General features: G+C 39.8%; 1 protein-coding gene across 1 annotated transcript; it reads right to left on the bottom strand.

Moving 5' to 3' along the window:
• Positions 1-11561: 11561 nt before the first annotated feature.
• NPY5R (neuropeptide Y receptor Y5) lies at positions 11562-19489 on the bottom strand. Its single transcript, XM_081093210.1, has 2 exons — positions 19475-19489; positions 11562-13225 (listed from the first exon to the last, which is right to left on the bottom strand). Exon 2 carries the CDS (start codon positions 13214-13216, stop codon positions 11876-11878), a length of 1341 nt encoding a protein of 446 aa, XP_080949336.1. The 5' UTR covers positions 13217-13225; positions 19475-19489; the 3' UTR covers positions 11562-11875.
• Between the last annotated feature and the right edge of the window lie 560 nt (positions 19490-20049).

Genomic DNA, 20049 nt, shown 5'->3' with positions numbered 1-20049 from the left:
TGTATCTCTTGGGAACGAAAATTTTAATTGCTCAGGTTTGATCTCTATTTTTTTCTTTTGTATTTGGCTGCCCCCTTTTTTCTCTCCAAATATAACTCTTTCAGCCCACACACAAGAGAAAAAAAGAAAGAAAGAAAAGGAAAAGAACCAAAGAAAGAAACTCTGACATTCATACATTGACAAGGATGTAAAAACACCCCTCTACCTAAGGATGAGGCATATCTCACGTACAAGTGTTATAATTGATTCAGCAACTTGTCTGAAGTACTTTCAAAGGCAAAGGGTGAACGGGATCTAAGCTATCACTTAACAATTGCTTACTTTTTAAAACTGAATTTACTGGGGTGATACTGGTTAACAAAATTAAACGGGTTTTGTAACCAGAAACGTCAGCGTTCATGCTACCAAAACCATTAAGTAGAGACAAGGATTGAATCTTCATGGGTGCTTTATTCAGATGGCCAGTGATCTGAGAAGACAGCAGCTTATGTATCCTAAAAAGATCATCTTACCTCTCATCACAAGCTGACCCTTATTAGAAGGAGAAGGAAAGTGTAGGTAAAGGGTTTGGAATCCAGGAGAAAGTAGGTATGGGATTTGGAATTCAGGCAAAAAAGGTTAATCAGATAAAAGCTGCCGCCCATTGATTTTTCCGAACATCCCTTCATCTGCTGACCAGTGATTCTCTATCTGCATCCTGGGCATCGGACATTATCTCCCTGGTGCACGATGCCTCAGATTCTGTCCTGGTCAACTGCAGTTCTCCTGGGGTACAAAGGTCAAATTGCTTGCGGGCCTCCTGAAATCAGGGCAGGGCCAGTCATACATTCCAGTCCCTGGAAGGATAGCTTTCTACATGCATTAATTACCAAGCCTATTAACTATATAACTAAAGCCAAATTTTTTTTTAACTTCTCGAGTTCCCCATCAGCTTTAGTTGCACAATTCTATACCATCTGTAACCTGTACACTGTACAATTACTTACTTTTTAAACAGAGAGTAAGGATATGTTGGTGCTGAGATGCTTTTTCAGTGTAAACTCCTGCGAGAAATGTAACTTGTGTTTATCAGCTTTAAAAACAGCAGCTTATCAGGTACTTAGGTAATGTTGTTCAGACATAAACATATGTATCTGTATATACATTACCCTGATAGTAAAACCAAACAAGGTCACTCCTAGAAAGAAAATTACAGGCCAGTATACATGATAAACATACGTGCAAACATTGCACGATAGTCCAAACCACTATCTTTGTTCTCAGTGACTCCCAACCTGATACGTCGGGAGAGTTCGTCTCAGCACTCTGATTCAGACAAGACAGAAACCAGTCCCTTGAGCAGCCTCCTGAAAAATCCAAATGTTGGATTTATGGTCTAGTTCAGCTGTGGGCAAACTACGGCCCGCTGGCCGGATCCGGCCCGTTTGAAATGAATAAAACTAAAAAAAAAAAAAAAAAAAAAAAGGCCGTACCCTTTTATGTAATGATGTTTACTTTGAATTTATATTAGTTCACACAAACACTCCATCCATGCTTTTGTTCCGGCCCTCCGGTCCAGTTTAAGAACCCACTGTGGCCCTCAAGTCAAAAAGTTTGCCCACCCCTCCTTTCCTTCTCTCCCCAGGGAGAAGCTGGGAGATAGGGGTCTCTCCCAATCTTATGGCTCTGTGCCAAGGGGAGAGATTTTGGAAACAAGGTGTGTCTGGTTTCCCTACCAACTATGATGTGGCAGTTTTCACACTCACCTGGGATACAGGAACCTCTCCACTGATTTCTGGCCTTTTCACAAAGGAAATATGTGCATGGAAGGTCATTGAATTGGTAGATTTGTCCATAAGAAGTCCAGGGCTTCTTAGTCTGAAATCTTGCTGATGTTAACTTCTCTTAAAAAATTAACCTTAACAGTCCCCTGCTTGGATAGTCTGACTATTTGCACTTTTGAAATTATATACACCTTTCCATGACTATCCTATAGCTGATTTTGTGCACATTTCTGTTTCTTTCCTTACTAGAAAAAACTATTGGAATAAAATTTCTGGATCAAAAAGAATAAACTGCTTAAGGCTTTTGAAAGGTATTTCCAAATTATATTCTTGAAAGGTTGCATGGATTCATAGTTCTCTGAGCAGTATGTAAGAGTTATCAGACAATATGTAAAACATCACTTAATAACACCATTTAGGAATTAATAGGGTTAGATATAGGAAAGACATCAACATATGGGAGAAAAGAAAATTGAATTGAAGGGCAAGTGAGCAAGGACAGAAAGGGAGTCCTAAACCTCATATCGATAGGACATGGAATTGGCCTTTAGATTGTAGAGAACAGATTGTCTGCTGCCTACTAATTTATTGTGTACTTGAATTCTCGTGCAAACTTTTTTCTGAACATTCCTACCTTATAACATTTCAATAATCAAAATGCAGTTTTCTTGGAAGCAAGGACATGAACACTCAATCTTAAATTTTTACTCTTAATAAACCTAACTCTGAGTCTCCCATACTCCCCCTTTCTAATCTATTCCATTAGTACTGAAGCCATTGAGATAAGATGGTGGTTAAGAGTCCATTTAGCTTTTGGCCAAAAGTAATTTGCTATTGGAATTCAGTGTAGATTCTACTATAACATAATCCTTTCCTTAGTGTAGGGAAAATTGGACAATTATTTGGGGATGATTTATAAAGAAAACCACCAAATAGCCGGTGCCTGCTAGCTTTTCAATAATACATCTGTCACAAACCCAAAATGTCTCTTTCATCTCCCTGAAATTTTCTTTGTTTGTTTTTCTGTTTCCTTCTCTTGGACCAGGCTGAAATCCTATGGGAAAGAGAAAACTAAAACACTAATAGGAATAATGTACAAAGTTGAGAAATGTTTCTGTCACTTCATTAATAGCTCTATTCAGTCTTCTTAATTTTTGTATGTGTTTGGCACAGAAGCAAGTACACATTTTTGGCTCCAACCTTGATCTGGAAATTGCAGAAGAAGGATAAAGGAAAAAGGCAATACTCCTTGATTGGAAACCCTTCACTGATGGGAAAACTCACACATGCCTGGGACACAATACCAGCATAGGAGAGAGAACTTAGTGTCTTTGAATTATTTGTATGACTGTGTATAGCCACCTCATGTGAGCTCTGGTTTTCTTAACAGTGAACAAAGAGACAATGTGTATACACTGAGATTGCAATATCATTCCATTTGTAACTTCTGTCTAGGTAATACTGATAGGTTTTGAAGTTCTCAAGCTGTGTCCCTATTCATATTCAGCCTGAACACTGTAAGAGTTCTGATTTTGGCCAAACACCACTTATATGAAAAGATGGTTCATGCTAACCTAGTAGTTACTCTTCTGAGAATAATCAGATGACCTTGCCATCATGCATAGTCCTTTGGGAAACACTGCTTACATTGTTCTTTAATACCTGGCAATGTACACTTTTCAGGACATGACCAATAGAGGCAAAGTTGGACAAAGTCAGTATTTTTATTTAGGATGAGAAGATGCCAGGGGTGTGTGTGTGTGTGTGTGTGTGTGTGTGTGTGTGTGTGTGTGTGTGTGTTTAAAGACAATATAGGTTAGAACAAAGAGAGAATAATGACCTTGAACTCAGACAACTGAGCTTAAAATCCTGGCTCTGCCAGTAGCAAGTCGTTGACATGTGTAAGTAATTCAGTTTTTTTGATTGTTTTTGTTTTTTGTTAAATTGATTTCAGAGAGGAAAGGAGAGGGAGAGAGAGATAGAAACATCTATGATAAGACAGAATCATTGATTAGCTGCCTCTTGCATGCCCCTTACTGGGGATTGAGCCTGAAACCCCGGCATGTGCCCTTGACTGGAATCAAACCCAGGACCCTTCAGTCCACAGGCCTACACTCTATCCACTGAGCCAAACAGGCTAGGGAAGTAATTCAGCTTTATAAGCCTCAGTTTCCTCACCTCTCAAATGAGGATAACACCACATTAGGTTGTTGAAACAATTAATGGGAAATTACAAATGTTAAAATTTTGAGTTCATCTTAACTCTTTCCTTTTCTTCAGATTTCTGATTAATCTTATTATACTGGTAAGAAAAAACTATGACACATCACCAGTGAGAAACTTAAATCAGATCATCCAGATGGTTAGGTAGGTCCCAAAAAATCTGTATCTTCCTCATCCCAGTCTATTTCTATGTCCTCTAGGACATATTGTTTGTTTTAAGGGCCAATAGACTCTTTTTTCAGTCATTCTTAAGAGTAAGTTTTCTTCCAATTTACTGGTAAAAAGACTGCATTTAATGTCACAGCGTGAAAGAGGAAGAAGTCTTTTGTTGTTCTCTCAGATACTGAATCTAGCTGTTTCTTAGGAAAATAATTCATTGTATCCTAATGGGTAAATGGCATTCATGTGCTCTACTCCTATTCAGGAAATGAAAGTCCCAGATCATTAAGTAAGAGGCAGGTAAGCTGACTGGAGTCCAGACAATATGATTGCCAGCAGGTCAAAGATTATTAAGGGAAGAAAATGCAGGGGATTTCAAATATCTGAACAGTCATAGTCATGGCCTTGTTGCGTTTTTGTGAGAATACCCATGTAGCCAGTTGTGAACAGCTTTTGGTAGAAAAGTCCAAGTAGTATTTCTGATATGACAAATACGTGAGATCTTGTTTCTATATATGAACTTAAAAACAAAACAAAAAAACACACAAAAATACATTTTGAGAAGAAAAGCTTATCAATGAGAAGTTAATTCATAGGGTAAAGGTGAATGTACAAAGACTATGGCAAATTCTAGGAATTTTTTGTCTTATACATGTCCTCGGTTCATTGTGTGCATCTGTTTAATTCTGACATTTAGAAGTTTGGAGTTGCAGCATCAATCTTTAGTAGTGGTGGTGGTGGAGGTAATAAGGGTGGTGATGGCAATAGAGTACCGTTCTACACTTGCTGGCTCAGGCACTCTATCAGGAGCTTCTCATACCTACTCTGGCTCACTTACTCTTTACAATGTCTAACAGCAGAAATAGGACAATAGATGGAGAAGACATTCAGTGCAGGCTTCTCTGTGCTAAGTCTCTTACATAAACAATCTCCTTTCGTTTTCATCTGAATTGTATAAAGTTAGTGTCATTTTCTACTTTATCCATGTGGGAACTTATTTTCAGATGTGTTAAGCAACTTACTGGAGGTGTGAATGTATTCTGTGTATGTACATAGCTTAAAATTAGTGCAACTAAGATTTAAGGATCCATGAGATGACACAGGCTGAGCTGCCGGGAGCCGACCCATGCTTGCTGTTTCAAGGGATCTGGCATATATGGCATACTGTTCTTAATATGTTTGCTCACCTTCTAGGCACTATGTGTTTTAACCAAGGTCTCTGAGAAAGGTTGTTTCCCCAGGCAGGGATTTTCCCCTTAAGTTAGGGAGGGAATAAAACCTCTTAACTAAGTGCCAGGTGGGAAATTAATCACTTTAACTACGAACAATCATGCTTAAGCTACATAATCTTTACTCCCTGGAATGGAGATAAGAAACGCCCTAACCTTTGGAATAGAGATTGATAGGATTGGAATCAACTGGTATAAATACAGATGTAACAAGACAGCAAAAGACAGAGAGAGAGACAGAAATTGGCACAGAACCTACACAGAACGTTCTCTAGAGACAGAAGAACTTCGCTGGAGAGAACATGGCAAAAGATCCTGGACAGAAACTGGCCTCAGAACCTAGAGACAGAACCTAGCGAGAGAACATGGCAAAAGATCCTGGACTGAACCTGACTACAGAAATTGGCAAGAGAACCTGACTAGAACCTGGCTGGAGATCCTAAGCAGAACCTCTCTGGAGATCGAGACCAGAACTTGGCTGGAGATCCTGGACAGAACCTGGCTGGAGAACCTAGCGAGGGAACATGGCTACAGAACCTGGCTGGAGAACCTGGAGAACCTGGCTGGAGAACCTAGCAAGAGACCATGGACACAGAACCTGGCTGGAGATCCTAAACAGAACTTCGCTGGAGATCCTGAACAGAACTTGGCTGGAGATCCTGGCTAGAGATCCTGGCTAGGCTGCTGATCAACTGAACGCTGTCTCTGTGTCATTCCTTCTTCGCCGACTCCATCCACACCTTTGGGGACCCCTGGACCCGCTGGGGTTGGACCCCGGCACTGAGCCTGTTTTTTTTATCGTCAAATTGCATTATTCAGATTTTTTATTATTGTCTTCGCTATACTTTTATATGGGGCCAATTCAATGTACCAAGTATTATACTAGACATTTTATTGTGTGATACTGATTGACATATTTGTCTATATTATGCTCTTATTCCTATTTAATAGATGAAGATACTGAGGTTCAGAGAAATGGGTCTTATAGGTGAAAGTTACACATCAATTGAATGACAATGGTGAGATACTGATCCAGGCCTGTATTTTTGTTCAAAGTCCATGGTCTTTCCACTAAACCTGACTGCCAAGTCGACCAGGTGAAAAACACACACACACACTCACACACATTAATGGTGACTATCCTTTTTTAGGTATACAGATATCTAGTAGATAGTTAAAATAAGTATTAGATTAATCTCTAAGACTAATGAGGTAGCCATACTAATTGTGAAATCACTAAGCTGCACTGACAAAGATAAAAATACCAAAATTTGGACACTGATATTATACTTTGTTGCCACTATTCACTAAAACCCCTGGCTAAATATGTTTGAAATACCCCTCAAATTTCACCTTGTAAATTCAGGTGAAGTAAATAAGACATAAAATGTATTTTATCGTGATATGTTGGGCATCAGTATGCAGTGTTACAGGAGTAACATGACAAGTCTTCATTTACTCATCTAATTTGATGTTTTGTACACCAAGCATAGATTTTTGCATAGAAATAAATATGAATACCTATCCCCTGAAATTGGCAACAAGACAAGGGTGCTTACAACCACCAAATCTATTAACATTATACTGAAGAACTTAACCAGTGTGAAAAGTAAAGGACAATAAACCAAATGTATGAGCATGGGAAAGGAAGAAATAAAACTATTAATTTTGAAGACAACATGGTACTCTCTGCAGAAAATCCAAAATAACCCACACATAAAACAGAATTTGTAAGCAAAATTAGTATGTTTGTTGGTTAGAAAGCCAATAAAGGCATTGGTTTATTTCTGGGTTCTCTATTCTGTTCTATTGATCTATATGTCCGTTTTTATGCCAGAATCATGCTGGTTGATTACTATGGCCTTGTAGTATAGTTTGATATCAGATAGTGTGATTCTCCAACTTTGTTCTTTTTTCTTAAGATTGCTGTGGCTATTCAGGGTCTTTTGTGGTTCCATATAAATTCTTGGAACATTTTTTCTAGTTCTGTGAAATATGCTATTGGTATCTTGATAGGAATTGCATTAAATCTATAAATTGCTTTGGGTAATATCAACACTTTAATGATGTTAATTCTTCCTATCCATGAGCACAGTATATGCTTCCACTTATTTGTATCATCTATTTCTTTCTTCAGTGTCCTATAATTTTTGAAGTACAGGTTTTTTTACATTCTTGATTAAATGTATTCCTACGTATTTTTTAATGCAATTGTAAATGGGATTGCTTAGTTTCCCTTTCTGATAGTTCATTATTGTGTATAAAGAATGCAACTAATTTCTGGATATTTATTTTGTATCCTGCTACTTTTCAGAATTCATTCATCAGACCTAGTAGGGGTTTTTTGGTGGAATCTTTAGGGTTCTCTATACAGTACACAGTATCATGTCATCTGCAAATAATGACAGTTTTACTTCTTACTTTCCAATTTGGATGCCTTTTATTTCTGTGGCTAGGACTTCCAGTACTATGTTGAATAAGGATTGTGAAAGTGGAAATCCCTGTCTTGTTCCTGATCTTAGGGGAAATGCTTTTAATTTTTCCCCAATTTAGTATAATGTTTGCTGTGCATTTGTCATATATGGTACTTTATTACTTATGTTCCCTCTATTCCCATTTTACTGAGCATTTTTATCATAAATGGGTGCTGGATTAATTTTCTTTAAAAAGCATTGTAAAGCCTTTCTCTGTCCACTTGATTTGTAAGTCTTTTTAAAACCTCAAAAAGTCTCTTGCCAATTTTACAACCCAGGAAATTTTTTCTTAAGGGCCGTCGAGTCCTGTCTTTTGAATTAAAAATATCAAGGTTTCACCTGATCTCCCTGTCTCTGTGGGAGCTTACCCTGGATCCTGCTTGGCGGAGAGGAATATGGCATTTTATTTTCTGTTGAATAAGGATAATTATCTAACACAGATGTCAAGCCAATTCCAAGTGAACTTAGGATGAACTATCTAGAGCAGCGGTCGGCAAACTGCGGCTCAGCAAACTGCGGCTTGCGAGCCACATGTGGCTCTTTGGCCCCTTGAGTGTGGCTCTTCCACAAAATACCGACTTCTGCGCATGGGCCACGAAGTTTCAATCACACTGTTATGTGCGTGCCCGCATGTGGTATTTTGTGGAAGAGCCACACTCAAGGGGCCAAACAGCCGCATGTGGCTCGCGAGCCGCAGTTTGCCGACCACGGAAAAGTAAATGGTTCTAGGAAGTCCTCCTACAGCAGCCCTAGGAAATGAATGCATCTATGTATATACTATAGTATTACTATGCAATACCCTTTTATAGTTCTTATTACTGTTGTTTGCCCATCACCTGCCACTGACTCATTGCCACCAAGAAGGCAAACATCAAAGGAGCAGGGATCTTTTTCATTGGTGTAACCCAAGTACCTAGAAGAGTTCCTGGTACACAGTAGGTATTCAATAGATATCTGAATAAAATAACCCTCATATACATTGTTCATCATGTAATTGTTCTAGTTGCTTTTTGTACAGTTCCCAGATTTTTCTTTTCACTTAGTGCTTTATTATCTACAGTAATAGGCAACACAGCTAGCAGGAATGATTTAACCATTAAAACACAATTTCACATCTCTTCCTGAATTAAATATTTTAAAATAATTGTTCAAAGTAATGATGTTAACTGTTTAAAATTTCATCTCCATTTATTTCCCCTAGCCATGCTTTGTGACAGTACTATGGAAAAAGAAATCAAATCAGACACCAGGAGAGAATAGAAAAAAAAAGTTAGATAATCAGCTCTTGAGCAATGGGAATTTGATTGAACATAAATTGTTTAGCTCACTAAGCAAGTCTCCATGGAAGAAATTATTACTCATAATAGTCATCTAAATCCATTAATCCCCTTCTTAATGATTTCTATCCACCAACCCATTCAAACTTCTCAGTTTTCAATTATTAAGAATATTTAGTCATTTCTGGTTAGGGAAGATAAATTGCTTCCTCTGCATTCAATAATTGAAGAGACTCAAATTAATTTATCCAACTTAAGTAAACTCATCTATCAGTAATCATAAAATCTGTGAGGTTTGAGTTATTGTATGTTTGCTCATGTAAGTTACTGTAACAGTATAAAATACCTATGTATTTATATTTGCCCTATCTGTGAGTGCCCCGTCCCCCTTAGCCACTAAGGTGAAACCTCGCAATTGATCGCCCCAGTGAAAGTGGACATGCCTATTGCTTTTAAATAAGAGGTAGCTCTTCAGCTTAGACTTCAGTGTTTTGGGTCAGGGTGAGACAATAGTCTTACATCTAAGCCTTGAAAGGGGACGGCTTTAAATCACAAGAGCTTTGTTTTCCAAAAGCAAACCTGGATGTTCAAAACATGGTTTTACTGTAAGCTATAGGGCAGAGGAAAATGAAGACATTGTCAGTAGGGGACATTCTTAGTAGGCAGGGAGAAGCAGAAAACCTTCAAACAAATAGGACTGGGGGCGGGGTGTGAAGCAAACGGGAACCAAAGTTCCTTCACTTTTTCTACCTGCCATCACAAAAAAACTTGGGGCGGATACTCATGTAGCACCAGATGGATTGGAGGGGAGCTAAAAGCAGAGGCTTGCACATGGCCTCATATTTAAAAATTTAGAAAGGGTCTGGAAAGCAGAATGCTTTTACAGCAACACGAGGTGAACATGCAGCAGATGTGGCAGCTTATAGTATTTGGACCAAGAAAGCCGTGCTGTCTCTCTCAGTTCCTGGTGACCTATATGAGGAGTAGAATGTCCTAAGTTCCTGCTCAGTTCTTGGTGATGAGTTTAAAGTTCCTTGAATAATCCCCAGACTTGGCCGGGGCAAGACCCCCATAGGACAGCCCAGGCTTAGGAAAGAATGGAGAACGTGGCCAAGACTCAGTGACCCCACAGTGAGAGATTATATCTGAATGTTAGCAGGGGAGGGGGGCTCTGGGGCTGGACTCTCAGGCCCTGACTTGCTGAGAACAGACCATACACAACACAGCATGGGCAGAGGCTGATGTACGTGGAGACCAGGCAGGATGACTACTGGACTGGACTGGAGGTCAGCAGGAACCAGCGGGAGGTACCGAGTGGACCAGCTTTCCCTCTGTGGAGACATCAACTAGGGTGGAAGGAGGAGGGGGCCAAAGAAAGCCAATATAGAGACGTTGGACTTGCAGTTGATTAAACAACTATCAGACTTACCGATTATTTGCAAATTAAGTTTGTTTTGTTGTTTTCCCCTTAAGAACAGGAATCAAAGAGGGAATGGTTATAGGAACTGAAGACAGCAATCTGAGCCATATGTGCAAATATTCAACTATTTTCAGGGAGTCAATTAAAAAAACCCACCCACAAAACAGGCAAAAAAAAATTCAATTGAAAAGCTTGACCTCAATTAGTAAGATAGTATATTAGACCTCAGTATTGAATCAGCATAAATTATATTAATCAATCTATATCTTGCCCCGCAAAAAAAATTAACTTTTTTCCCTGTGGACACTAAGTATTCTTTAAAAGTATTCAATACTTGGAAGTACAGATGCCATTTATACTTCACATTTTAGAATATAAAAGATGTATATGAAAACAATCTTCACTTGAAAGTGTTAATGCTATAGTATAAGTCTAGAAAAAATTAAAATCCATTTCTATTTGGTAAATTAATTGTGTATTACTAGGACAATGGAGATAAGCTGACAATATGAGCAATTATCAATAATAGGAGATAAACACATTCTTATAAGAGTTCTAAAACTGTCCCCAATGTCTGCAGTTGTAATCCTGACTTGGGCATGCATCTGTCATTTATTTATGATTTGTTGGGCATACTAAACATTTTCTGTATATTCACAAACTAAACATTAAGAAGCCAATGAAATAGCCCTAGCCGATTTGGCTCAGTGGATAGAGTGTTGGCCTTCGGACTGAAGGGTCCCAGGTTCAACTGTGGTCAAGGGCACATGCCAGGGTTGTGGGCTCAATCCCCAGGAGGGGCGGTGCAGGAGGCAGCTGACCAATGATTCTCTCTCATCATTGATGTTTCTCTCTCTTTTCCTCTCTGAAATCAATAAAAATGTTTTTTAAAAAAGAAGCCGATAAAATGGAAATGAAGATCAAGAGATAAAAGATATCCCTCACATTTTTAATTAAATGTTCCTCAGGAAAAAATTTTTTTTATAATTTGAAACAAAAAATACTGAGTTGGTAGATACAATTTTTATTTTAAACAAAAAAATACAATGCACTTATTTATAAGGAAAGGGAAAAGAAAGGTAATATAACTACTTTTTAAGATGAAATCACAGATTAGACTGACACTGACATTATACAACTACATGAATTCATTGTACTGTAACACAAAATTATCTTTCATATATGTACTATGAACTGACATTCAAGTTCAGAACTCATACATAATTTAAATTTATAAATTAATAAAATTTGTTTATTATATACACAAAGTTATCATGAATGTATTTTAGATTATCCTAACATTTGTTCTTTCTTTGGGAAACAATGAGAATTATGACATATGAAGACAGTGTATCAGGGACAGCAACTCAGCTTTGATTCCATTATTAAGAAATCCATATAGAATCGGATTAAGACAACAAGACATCATGCCTAACAAATGACAAATGCAATACACCAACTTGAAATGCCTATTTGAAATAAGGTTATCATTAAAATCAGTTACCACATGGAAAAGATGGAGTGGCATCCAACTAACAGCAAACACCAATATCAATATGGTCAGTCTGTAGAAAACACTTCGAGATCTCTTTTTTATTCTCATGATAGAACGATTTACTCGCAAGTCATGAGCCTCTGAGTTTTCTTCAGGTTTCATCTCAAAGCAGATGGGGACTCCTGGTATGGACTTATTAGATGAAAAGAGCTGAGTTTTCACAGAGCCGAAGTTTTCTGGAAGTGTGCTTGAGTGATTGTCTTGAGGAGATCTTGCTGGAACAGGTAACACACATACCTTCTTCTTGCTGTATCTTCTTCTGTGTTTTCTGATGAATGAATAACTCCATTTATGGCTGCTGGAGAGTTTCACCTGGGGTCCACTCTTTTTGGATGGATGAAGAGTTAAGTTGATCATCTCATTTTCTTCTAATTTGTTTTCTTTGTTGGACAATCCACAGCTTATACTCCTGCAGACACTGGTATGACTTATAGTTAGGCAAACTAAGGGCAGAATATACTGTACTAGCAACAAGGAGATAGTAAAAGCAATTCTGTATGAATCAGAAGGCCACGATTCAACACATAAATACTTGCTGCTCAGCAATGCTGAGCCAAAAGTTTCCTGAAGTTCCACAAAACTGTGAAACACTGGAAGGGGAGAACAAATCGCAAAACCTAGTGTCCAGACAGTAGCTACCAGGAAGTAGCCATGGTTTGCTGTTAGATTATTAGATATAGGATGCTTTATCATATGATACCTGACAATGGCAATTGATATTAAAATTAAAGTTGAAACCAGAACTGACACACATTGAAGGAAAGGCATAATATGACACATGACTTTGCCAAACATCCACTGATCCAGCAAGACAGAGGTCAGTGTGAAAGGTGAGCAGAACAGCACAATCAAAATATCAGAGAAGGCCAGATTTCCTATGAGGAAGTTTACTGTAGTGTTCTGATTACGCTTTCTCATGAGAGCCATTAAAATAAGCAGATTCCCCATGAAACCAAGAAGACTTACAAGTGTATAGAGTCCAATCAGAAAATACTGAAAGTCATCTACACTGCTCTTATAGTCATCCCAGACGGGGAAATCGGAATTCCGAGGGGCAGCAGTATTGTTCTCTGTGGCAAGTGTCTGGTTATAATAATCCTGGAGCTCTAAATCCATAGTATAGTCCTGCTTGGAATAAAAAGACATTAGTTAGCAACTTGAAAAAAAATTACATGACTACTATAAATTAATCCACTGAGAGGGAAGTACATTTTACAATTTGCTCCCATTATCTTATGAACCTCTTAAGGATGTTTAGTGAGGTCTTCAATTGGTTCCAAGTGCGGTGCAAATTTCAGCCAACAACAATTACAGTAAGTTTAAGTCTATAGTCACTTCTATGGGATATTAACTTGTGTTAAAATAACAAACTTGGTTTTTAAAATTAACGTAGGAAATAATGTAAGGCAAGGAAAAGGCAGATGTAGATAAGAACTTCAGATACTCAATTTGCAGTAGCTCAGTAATATTCTTCTCCAGTCAAGGTACCTAATACCTGGTGTAGTCATATAACCTACCTTAAACATTCCTTCCTTTCCTACTTGAATCAAGACCAAACTTAAAGAGACCTATCCTAGAGTATTCATTTGTCTACTCAACTGAATGTGCTCTCCTCTTCCCAACCCACATAATGCTCTGTTTATAACTGTCTGATGCTACATGTCACAATCTGGTTTGCATTGCAATGATAATGCAAACCATCTACCTTGTTTATTTTTAAGCAATAGAAAAGCAGAAACTGTCCCTTACCTAGGTATCTACCATAATACACGGCACAGGAACTTCACCACTGCAGATGTTAAATAAATATTTATGAGAAAATACAAAATTCAAATAAAAACCTAGCATCCTAAATATGATCTAGTTCGTAAACTGTTAAAGCTTCTTGAGTGCAGAAACACTCTGTACCTACATGTATACAGTAGACACTCAATAAATGTTTATCAAGTTGTACTGTTGACTATGTGAGCACAATGCTGGATGGCAAAAACATTCCATGATCAATTCTCAGTCCTTGAGATATGCCAGTTTCTCATGAATTAACACAGCCACTGACCAGTGTTGCTGGTGTTTTTAAAAACAAAATTTACCTGTTAGAAATTGAAAATAGATTTTATCTTTTTAAAATATATATATATATATAATTGATTTTTTACAGAGAGGAGGGGAGAGGAATAGAAAGTTAGAAACATTGATGAGACAGGAACATCGATCAGCTGCCTCCTTCACACTCTGTGCCCGCAACCAAGGTACATGCCCTTGACCGGAATCGAACCTGGGACCCTTGAGTCTGCAGACCCACGCTCTATCCACTGAGCCAAACCAGTCAGGGCTAGATTTTATCTTTAAAGAGATTCAATAAGTTCATATTGTTTAAGGAAAATATTATATATTAAAGTCAAATGTAGCAGTTATACTAACATAACACCTCATTTTTTTATTTGAAAGGAAACTAAGATTATATTATTAATATCACAATGGTATTACTTATTTACTGTTGTATACTAGATTTGACAGTACTTCCTGATGAAGCACAAAACTGTATATAACTTTAAAATTAAAAGGAACTCCTCCTCCACTTTAAAAAAAGTAAGTACTCTTATTTAATAAAAATTTCCCACCCAAGACAGCAATAGTTCATTCTGAAGAATATACATGTTATATAGACCTTGATATATATGTGTCTTAGAAAGCAATATATATATTTATCTACTTATTGCCAGATCTAAGTTGGATAATTATACTTAAAATTATAAAGATACATAGATATTTAAATTAACAGTAAGCACTATTATCTTCAACTTATAGGTCTTGGTCCAATACATTTCCAAACAGGAAATCCTATTGTGTACATACATTCATTATAAATAACTTTAACTTTAGTTTTACATACAGCAAGTTTCAAATAGGCACCATTGTGCTATGAGAAAGATTGAAACTAAGTTTTTCACATCTACAACCGATTCTATGTTGACTGAATTACTCTCTGGTAGCTAATCACATCCCTTTAAAGATAAATTAATTCAAAAACCCAGGATCTTACTCATTTATTCTTAGATCCTAGTCAGTAATTTACATTGATATTACCTCAAGTGAGAAAGTATAACTGGTATAAAAGTGGCTCGTAAGGCCTACTGAATCATCTTATTCATCACATTACTAGACTACGGCCTCCCTGCAGCTACCTGGATAGTAATGATGCTTAATAGAGGATGCTAAGTATATTTGTTACTAATCATTTCAGAATAGTTTCATTTCCCCAGGTTTAAAATATCAGAAATGAATCATCCTGGCAATACTGGAAAATTCAGGTTAGAGTATGACTCTGTGTGTGTGTGTGTGAGTGTGTGTGTGTGAGTGTGTATGTGTGTGTGCACATGTGTATGCATGGATATATATAGAAAAGATCAAACTTAAGAGTGATATATATATATCTCACTGAAATTAGTCAAGTTTTCAGATGATCCCAAAATGAAATGAGAAGATACCTACATGGACAAATGTGATAGTTTAACACTTTAAAATTTTAAATTAGATACCTTGATTGATAAAGGCTATCACATAAGCAACATAAATCAAAATTAGCAAAACATATTTACAACATGTTTTTATTTAAATGAAAAAGAAGTACATCAGATTGTATAGTTTGTCCCTAAATCTTTTCTATTTTAAATATCCTATATAATAAAAGTCCAACAGTGGAACAACCAGAACAACTGGTCGACCAGTCGCTATGACACACACTGACCACCAGGGGGCAGATGCTCAATGCAGGACTTCCCCCTGATGGTCAGTGCGCTCCCACAGTGGGAGCTCCGCTCAGCTGACCGGGATGAGTGGCGCTCCCACAGCAAGCGATCCCCATAGGTCATGCCCCCCACCAGTGCATGAATCCCATGCACTGGGCCTCTAGTATTCACATAAAAAATATTGAATTCATTCAATTATAAAATTACAGCTTTTTTTTAGTAAGCAGAAGAAGGAAATGCCATCCTGAGGATTTAATGAACATAGGAAAAACTGAGGATATCAACACTTTTTGCATCCCTAAAAGACACTAATCTATATATAATTTAAAGAGGAGGTCCCTTTGGTTAATGAATAGGTAAGAAAGGTTAGTTGTTCCTTTCTTTAATCATTCAACTAGCATTAATTGAACAACTAATAAAAAACAACTAATACAAGGTACTATTTGAGGAATATTTGATGAGGGATTAATTAAAGTTTACACAGCGAGTAATTGCAGATTGCAAGTATCTGAGATATAAAGGGCCCTAAATAGATGATTGGTGAATGAATGAGTGAGTGAGTGACACTCTCCTAACTGCCAGTGACCTACTGTTTTCACTACAGCATGGCCACTTGCACTGTTCCCAAATATAATGGATACTTATCTATAGATAGATTAATAAATTATCATTTTTTCTTATGTTTCTATCTCTCCCAACATTCATTAACTCACTTTGTTTTGGTGTGATATGCAAACAATCTTCTCCTGCTCTTTCTCTAACCCCACTCCTCCTACACACAAACATACACACATAAAATACCTGATATGCTCTGCCCTAAATAAGCATTCTGTGGATTTTTGCTCCAATGAAGGACTTCTCACAACTAAGTAATGGATGTTGCAAATGAGGGGATGCTAAGCAGTTTCTTTAAAAGTGCCTCATTACAGCCAGGGGGTATTTTAAGCATTAGGGAAATTGAAAATCTAAGGTAGAGGAACTGTTGGCAATAAGAATGGCACCAGGTGTAAGATGGGTGGGGTCAGATCTGACCTGGGTTCAGCAATCTGGGTACTTGAGTTCTGGCTAGGAAAGAATTCAGAGCCAAGACTCAAACTATAAGAGAACATTCCTTTTAAAAGTCACAGAGGTAGAAGAAGTGAGCTGTAGAAGAAAAGGGCTCAGGACACAAGTTCCAGAGGCAAAAGAGGGCCCCTTGGAGCTTTGGGAGAGAGAAGGGTAACGTATAAGGGAAGAGGAGGGGGAAAGGTGAGGGCCTACACACCCTGGAGGGGGCGTGCTGGGTCCTCTGTCCTAATGGCTTTTAAGGGTGGAGATTTTAGGGGAGGTCCCAGGGGAGGGTCTCAATAGAATATTCATTAGCTTTCTAGGTGTGTCCTTTCAGGATCACTCTCCACTGACTGGTAGGTGCCAGGGCAAGGGGTCATTAATCAATGCACCTGCTTCTGAGGTCAGCCCTTGGGTCACTTGTCTGGTTTTGCTTTTTCTGGGCCTGGAGCTGAAACACAACTGAGGCCTCGATGTATTTGATGTGAGTCAGAGCCTCATTGTCCTGGGGGCTTAGTACTTAAGGGCTATTCTCTGCCCCCCTTGTTCACCCCCACAATGGGGGGGGGGGGGGGGTCCTAAACTGAATGACTAGCAACAAGCCAGGGGAGGAGTGGTCTGGAGAGGGACAGATGGACCAGCCATCACCTAGGGGAGGAAAGGTTACCCTGAGGAGGAGGTCCCTGTTTTCCCAGTTGCTATGCACCAGGGGCTTTCTGCCCCGGTGACTTTCTGTACGTGAACTCTGGTCCTTTTCCTCTGCATGTCTGTCTAACTGCCTACCACACGACCACTTTAAAATGAAAGAAAAAAAAGCACAAAGAATTTCTTTCGTTAAACTTACCACTTCGCTTCCGTTTTCCTGAAAAGTGCAATAAGCAAACTTATAATGGAAAAGCCAGTCTGTAGAATAATTCTCCGGTTTCAACAAGTGTTAGAATGAACGTGATAGAGTTTTATACAACATAAATATTTTATGCAAAATAAAAGTAAGGTTCCTAGAGAAAATGTGAAATATAACCAAAGAGAAAATGTTTTCAAAATGAAATGTTATTTGAAAAGAAATCTGATATTGACTGTGGGAAATCACTATGGTGGCTAAATAATGTGTAAATAGAGAGATACTGTTCTTCTCTTTTACATCTAATTTTATCTCCCACCACCTGAATTACCAGGCTGAACATCAAACCTGAATCATCTGAGTAAAATGTGGAAAAAATAAATTCTTTATCAAATTGTGGCAATTTTTAAAAAGCAGTGTCTTAGGAAAGACTTATTGCAATTTTTAAATAAAAAATTTGAACTATAGCTGTCAACAAGACAAATGAAATCTTCTGAGTAGACTTTAAGTATGTTAAGTAGATAGTTCTCAGAAAGAATAATAGGAGGGACTGCAGGGAGCTCAAAGGATATTAAGAGGCTTAGCTTGTACATTTAAATAATGCTTATTAGGATCATTTCCTGCCTAATGAAAATGCACATCTTTCTTCTCACAAAGGGTGCCATTCACACAAAAGGATAAAGTAAATGTAAATGTCCCCTCTAACAATGATAAAATATCAGCTCTGGCTTATTTTGCTGTGATCCTGAAACAATGGCGAGATTCCAGGTTCTCAAATCTCCCCGCGATTTATTTTTAAAGCCAGAATCTGGCAAAAAATAAAATAAAAAAAAAAATCTTGAATTGGAAGGATAAATTCGGCTCTGCTTGCTGCTCCGCTGACAAACAGGCAGGCACGCGCCACCCGCTCCCCTCTATTCCAACAGCAGAGTTTCTCTACCCTTGAGAAACCTAACATTTAAAATGCACTCGGGCTGCACCATCCTGCTTAAGAGTGCTCCAGGCTATTTCCCTGGCCTCAGGCAAAGTCTCCTGGCTTCGCTCCAACATGATGAATGGGTCCGTTTCTTTCCATGATAAGCTAAAGGTCGGTACATTTGGGGATAAAAATGCCCTGTGTCTGTCATCCGAGGTGTATGGATGGATGTTATTGATGGCATTTGTCCTAGGAGGCCCCCTTGCAAACCCGAGCGCAAACCTGGGGGCGCAGCTGCCTCGGGTGGCGGGCCAGCTTCGGGAGGCGCGGCGGCCGGCCGCCCCGAGCGGGGCGGGGTGGATGGCGGCTCGGGCTGAACACCGGCCGGGGACACCGTTCCCACCACGGACGCTAGTGGGGCAGCGGCGGCAGCCGGCTAGCCGCGCCGAGGGCGAGAGCTTTGTCCTCCCCGATGCCCCCGCCCCTACTCCTTCCCGCCCCGGCTCCCGCACGGATCCCACGCGCGCTCCTCCGGGGTCTGGCTCGTGCCTTTCCCACGCGGGTGAGTACCTGCCCCGCACGAAAGAATGCTGCCCCGTCCTGCCCCCGCTCGCCTTTCCCGCCCAGCAAGCACCTGCTCCGCCACCCAAACCCCGACTGTTCCTGCTCCGCCGCCTGGGGCTTCCCCACCCCGCCTTCTAAGGAGCCCAGACGTCGCCCTAGGACCCGGGATCGGGAGCGGCTCCCGGAGCCCCGCGGGACTCGCCCTTCCCCGCAGGCCACCCCCGCGGAAGAGGCAGCGGGAGAGGCTGAAGCCGTACCTCGGGGTGCCCCGGCCGCTGTGGGCGCCTCGCCTCCCGGGAACTCAGCAGACCGCGGTGGCTCCTGAGCGCGGGCGCGGCGGCAGCTGGAGGAGACCTGGAGGTGGCGGTGGGGAGGAAGGAGTGGGGAGCGCGGGGGGGGGGGGGATTAGAGGTGCCTCGGGAACACGTGACGGTTCCGGCGACCCCCAAGACCCTGCTCCAGGGCGCCTGCTCCACACCGGCCTCTCCCGAAGCCAGGGCGGGGCATCCCACCCCCTACCTTGCTGTTTGGGTCCCCCCCCCCCGCGTCCCCGGGAGAAGCTGCTGGCACCCCGTTACCCTGGCCTCTGGTTCCCCGCCGAGGACAAGTTAACTTGCTGAGCAGGAAGATTTCTGCCCGTTCTGACCCAGGCCGGTGAAGTGAACTCGGGAGAGCCTTGAGCTGATCTGGGGGTGCGGTGGTCTAAGAGCTTCGGCTCCCCGAGCAAAAGCTGCAAGGCCCCAGGTTTTCTTTTTGTTTGGAAAAATAAAAATAAGACCAAAACAGAACGTTGCTCTATCTTGCACCTTTGTGGAATGAGGAAGGGAAAAGT

Source organism: Myotis nattereri, assembly GCF_964212035.1.
Source record: "Myotis nattereri genome assembly, chromosome: 5".
Classification (NCBI taxonomy): Eukaryota; Metazoa; Chordata; class Mammalia; order Chiroptera; family Vespertilionidae; genus Myotis; species Myotis nattereri.
Note: the sequence above shows the minus strand (reverse complement) of the source record. Positions and strands in the feature narration are given on the sequence as shown.

Bases quoted from the DNA above. Each gene is read 5' to 3' on its own strand.
- NPY5R (XM_081093210.1), bottom strand. From the start codon at position 13,216: ATGGATTTAGAGCTCCAGGATTATTATAACCAGACACTTGCCACAGAG.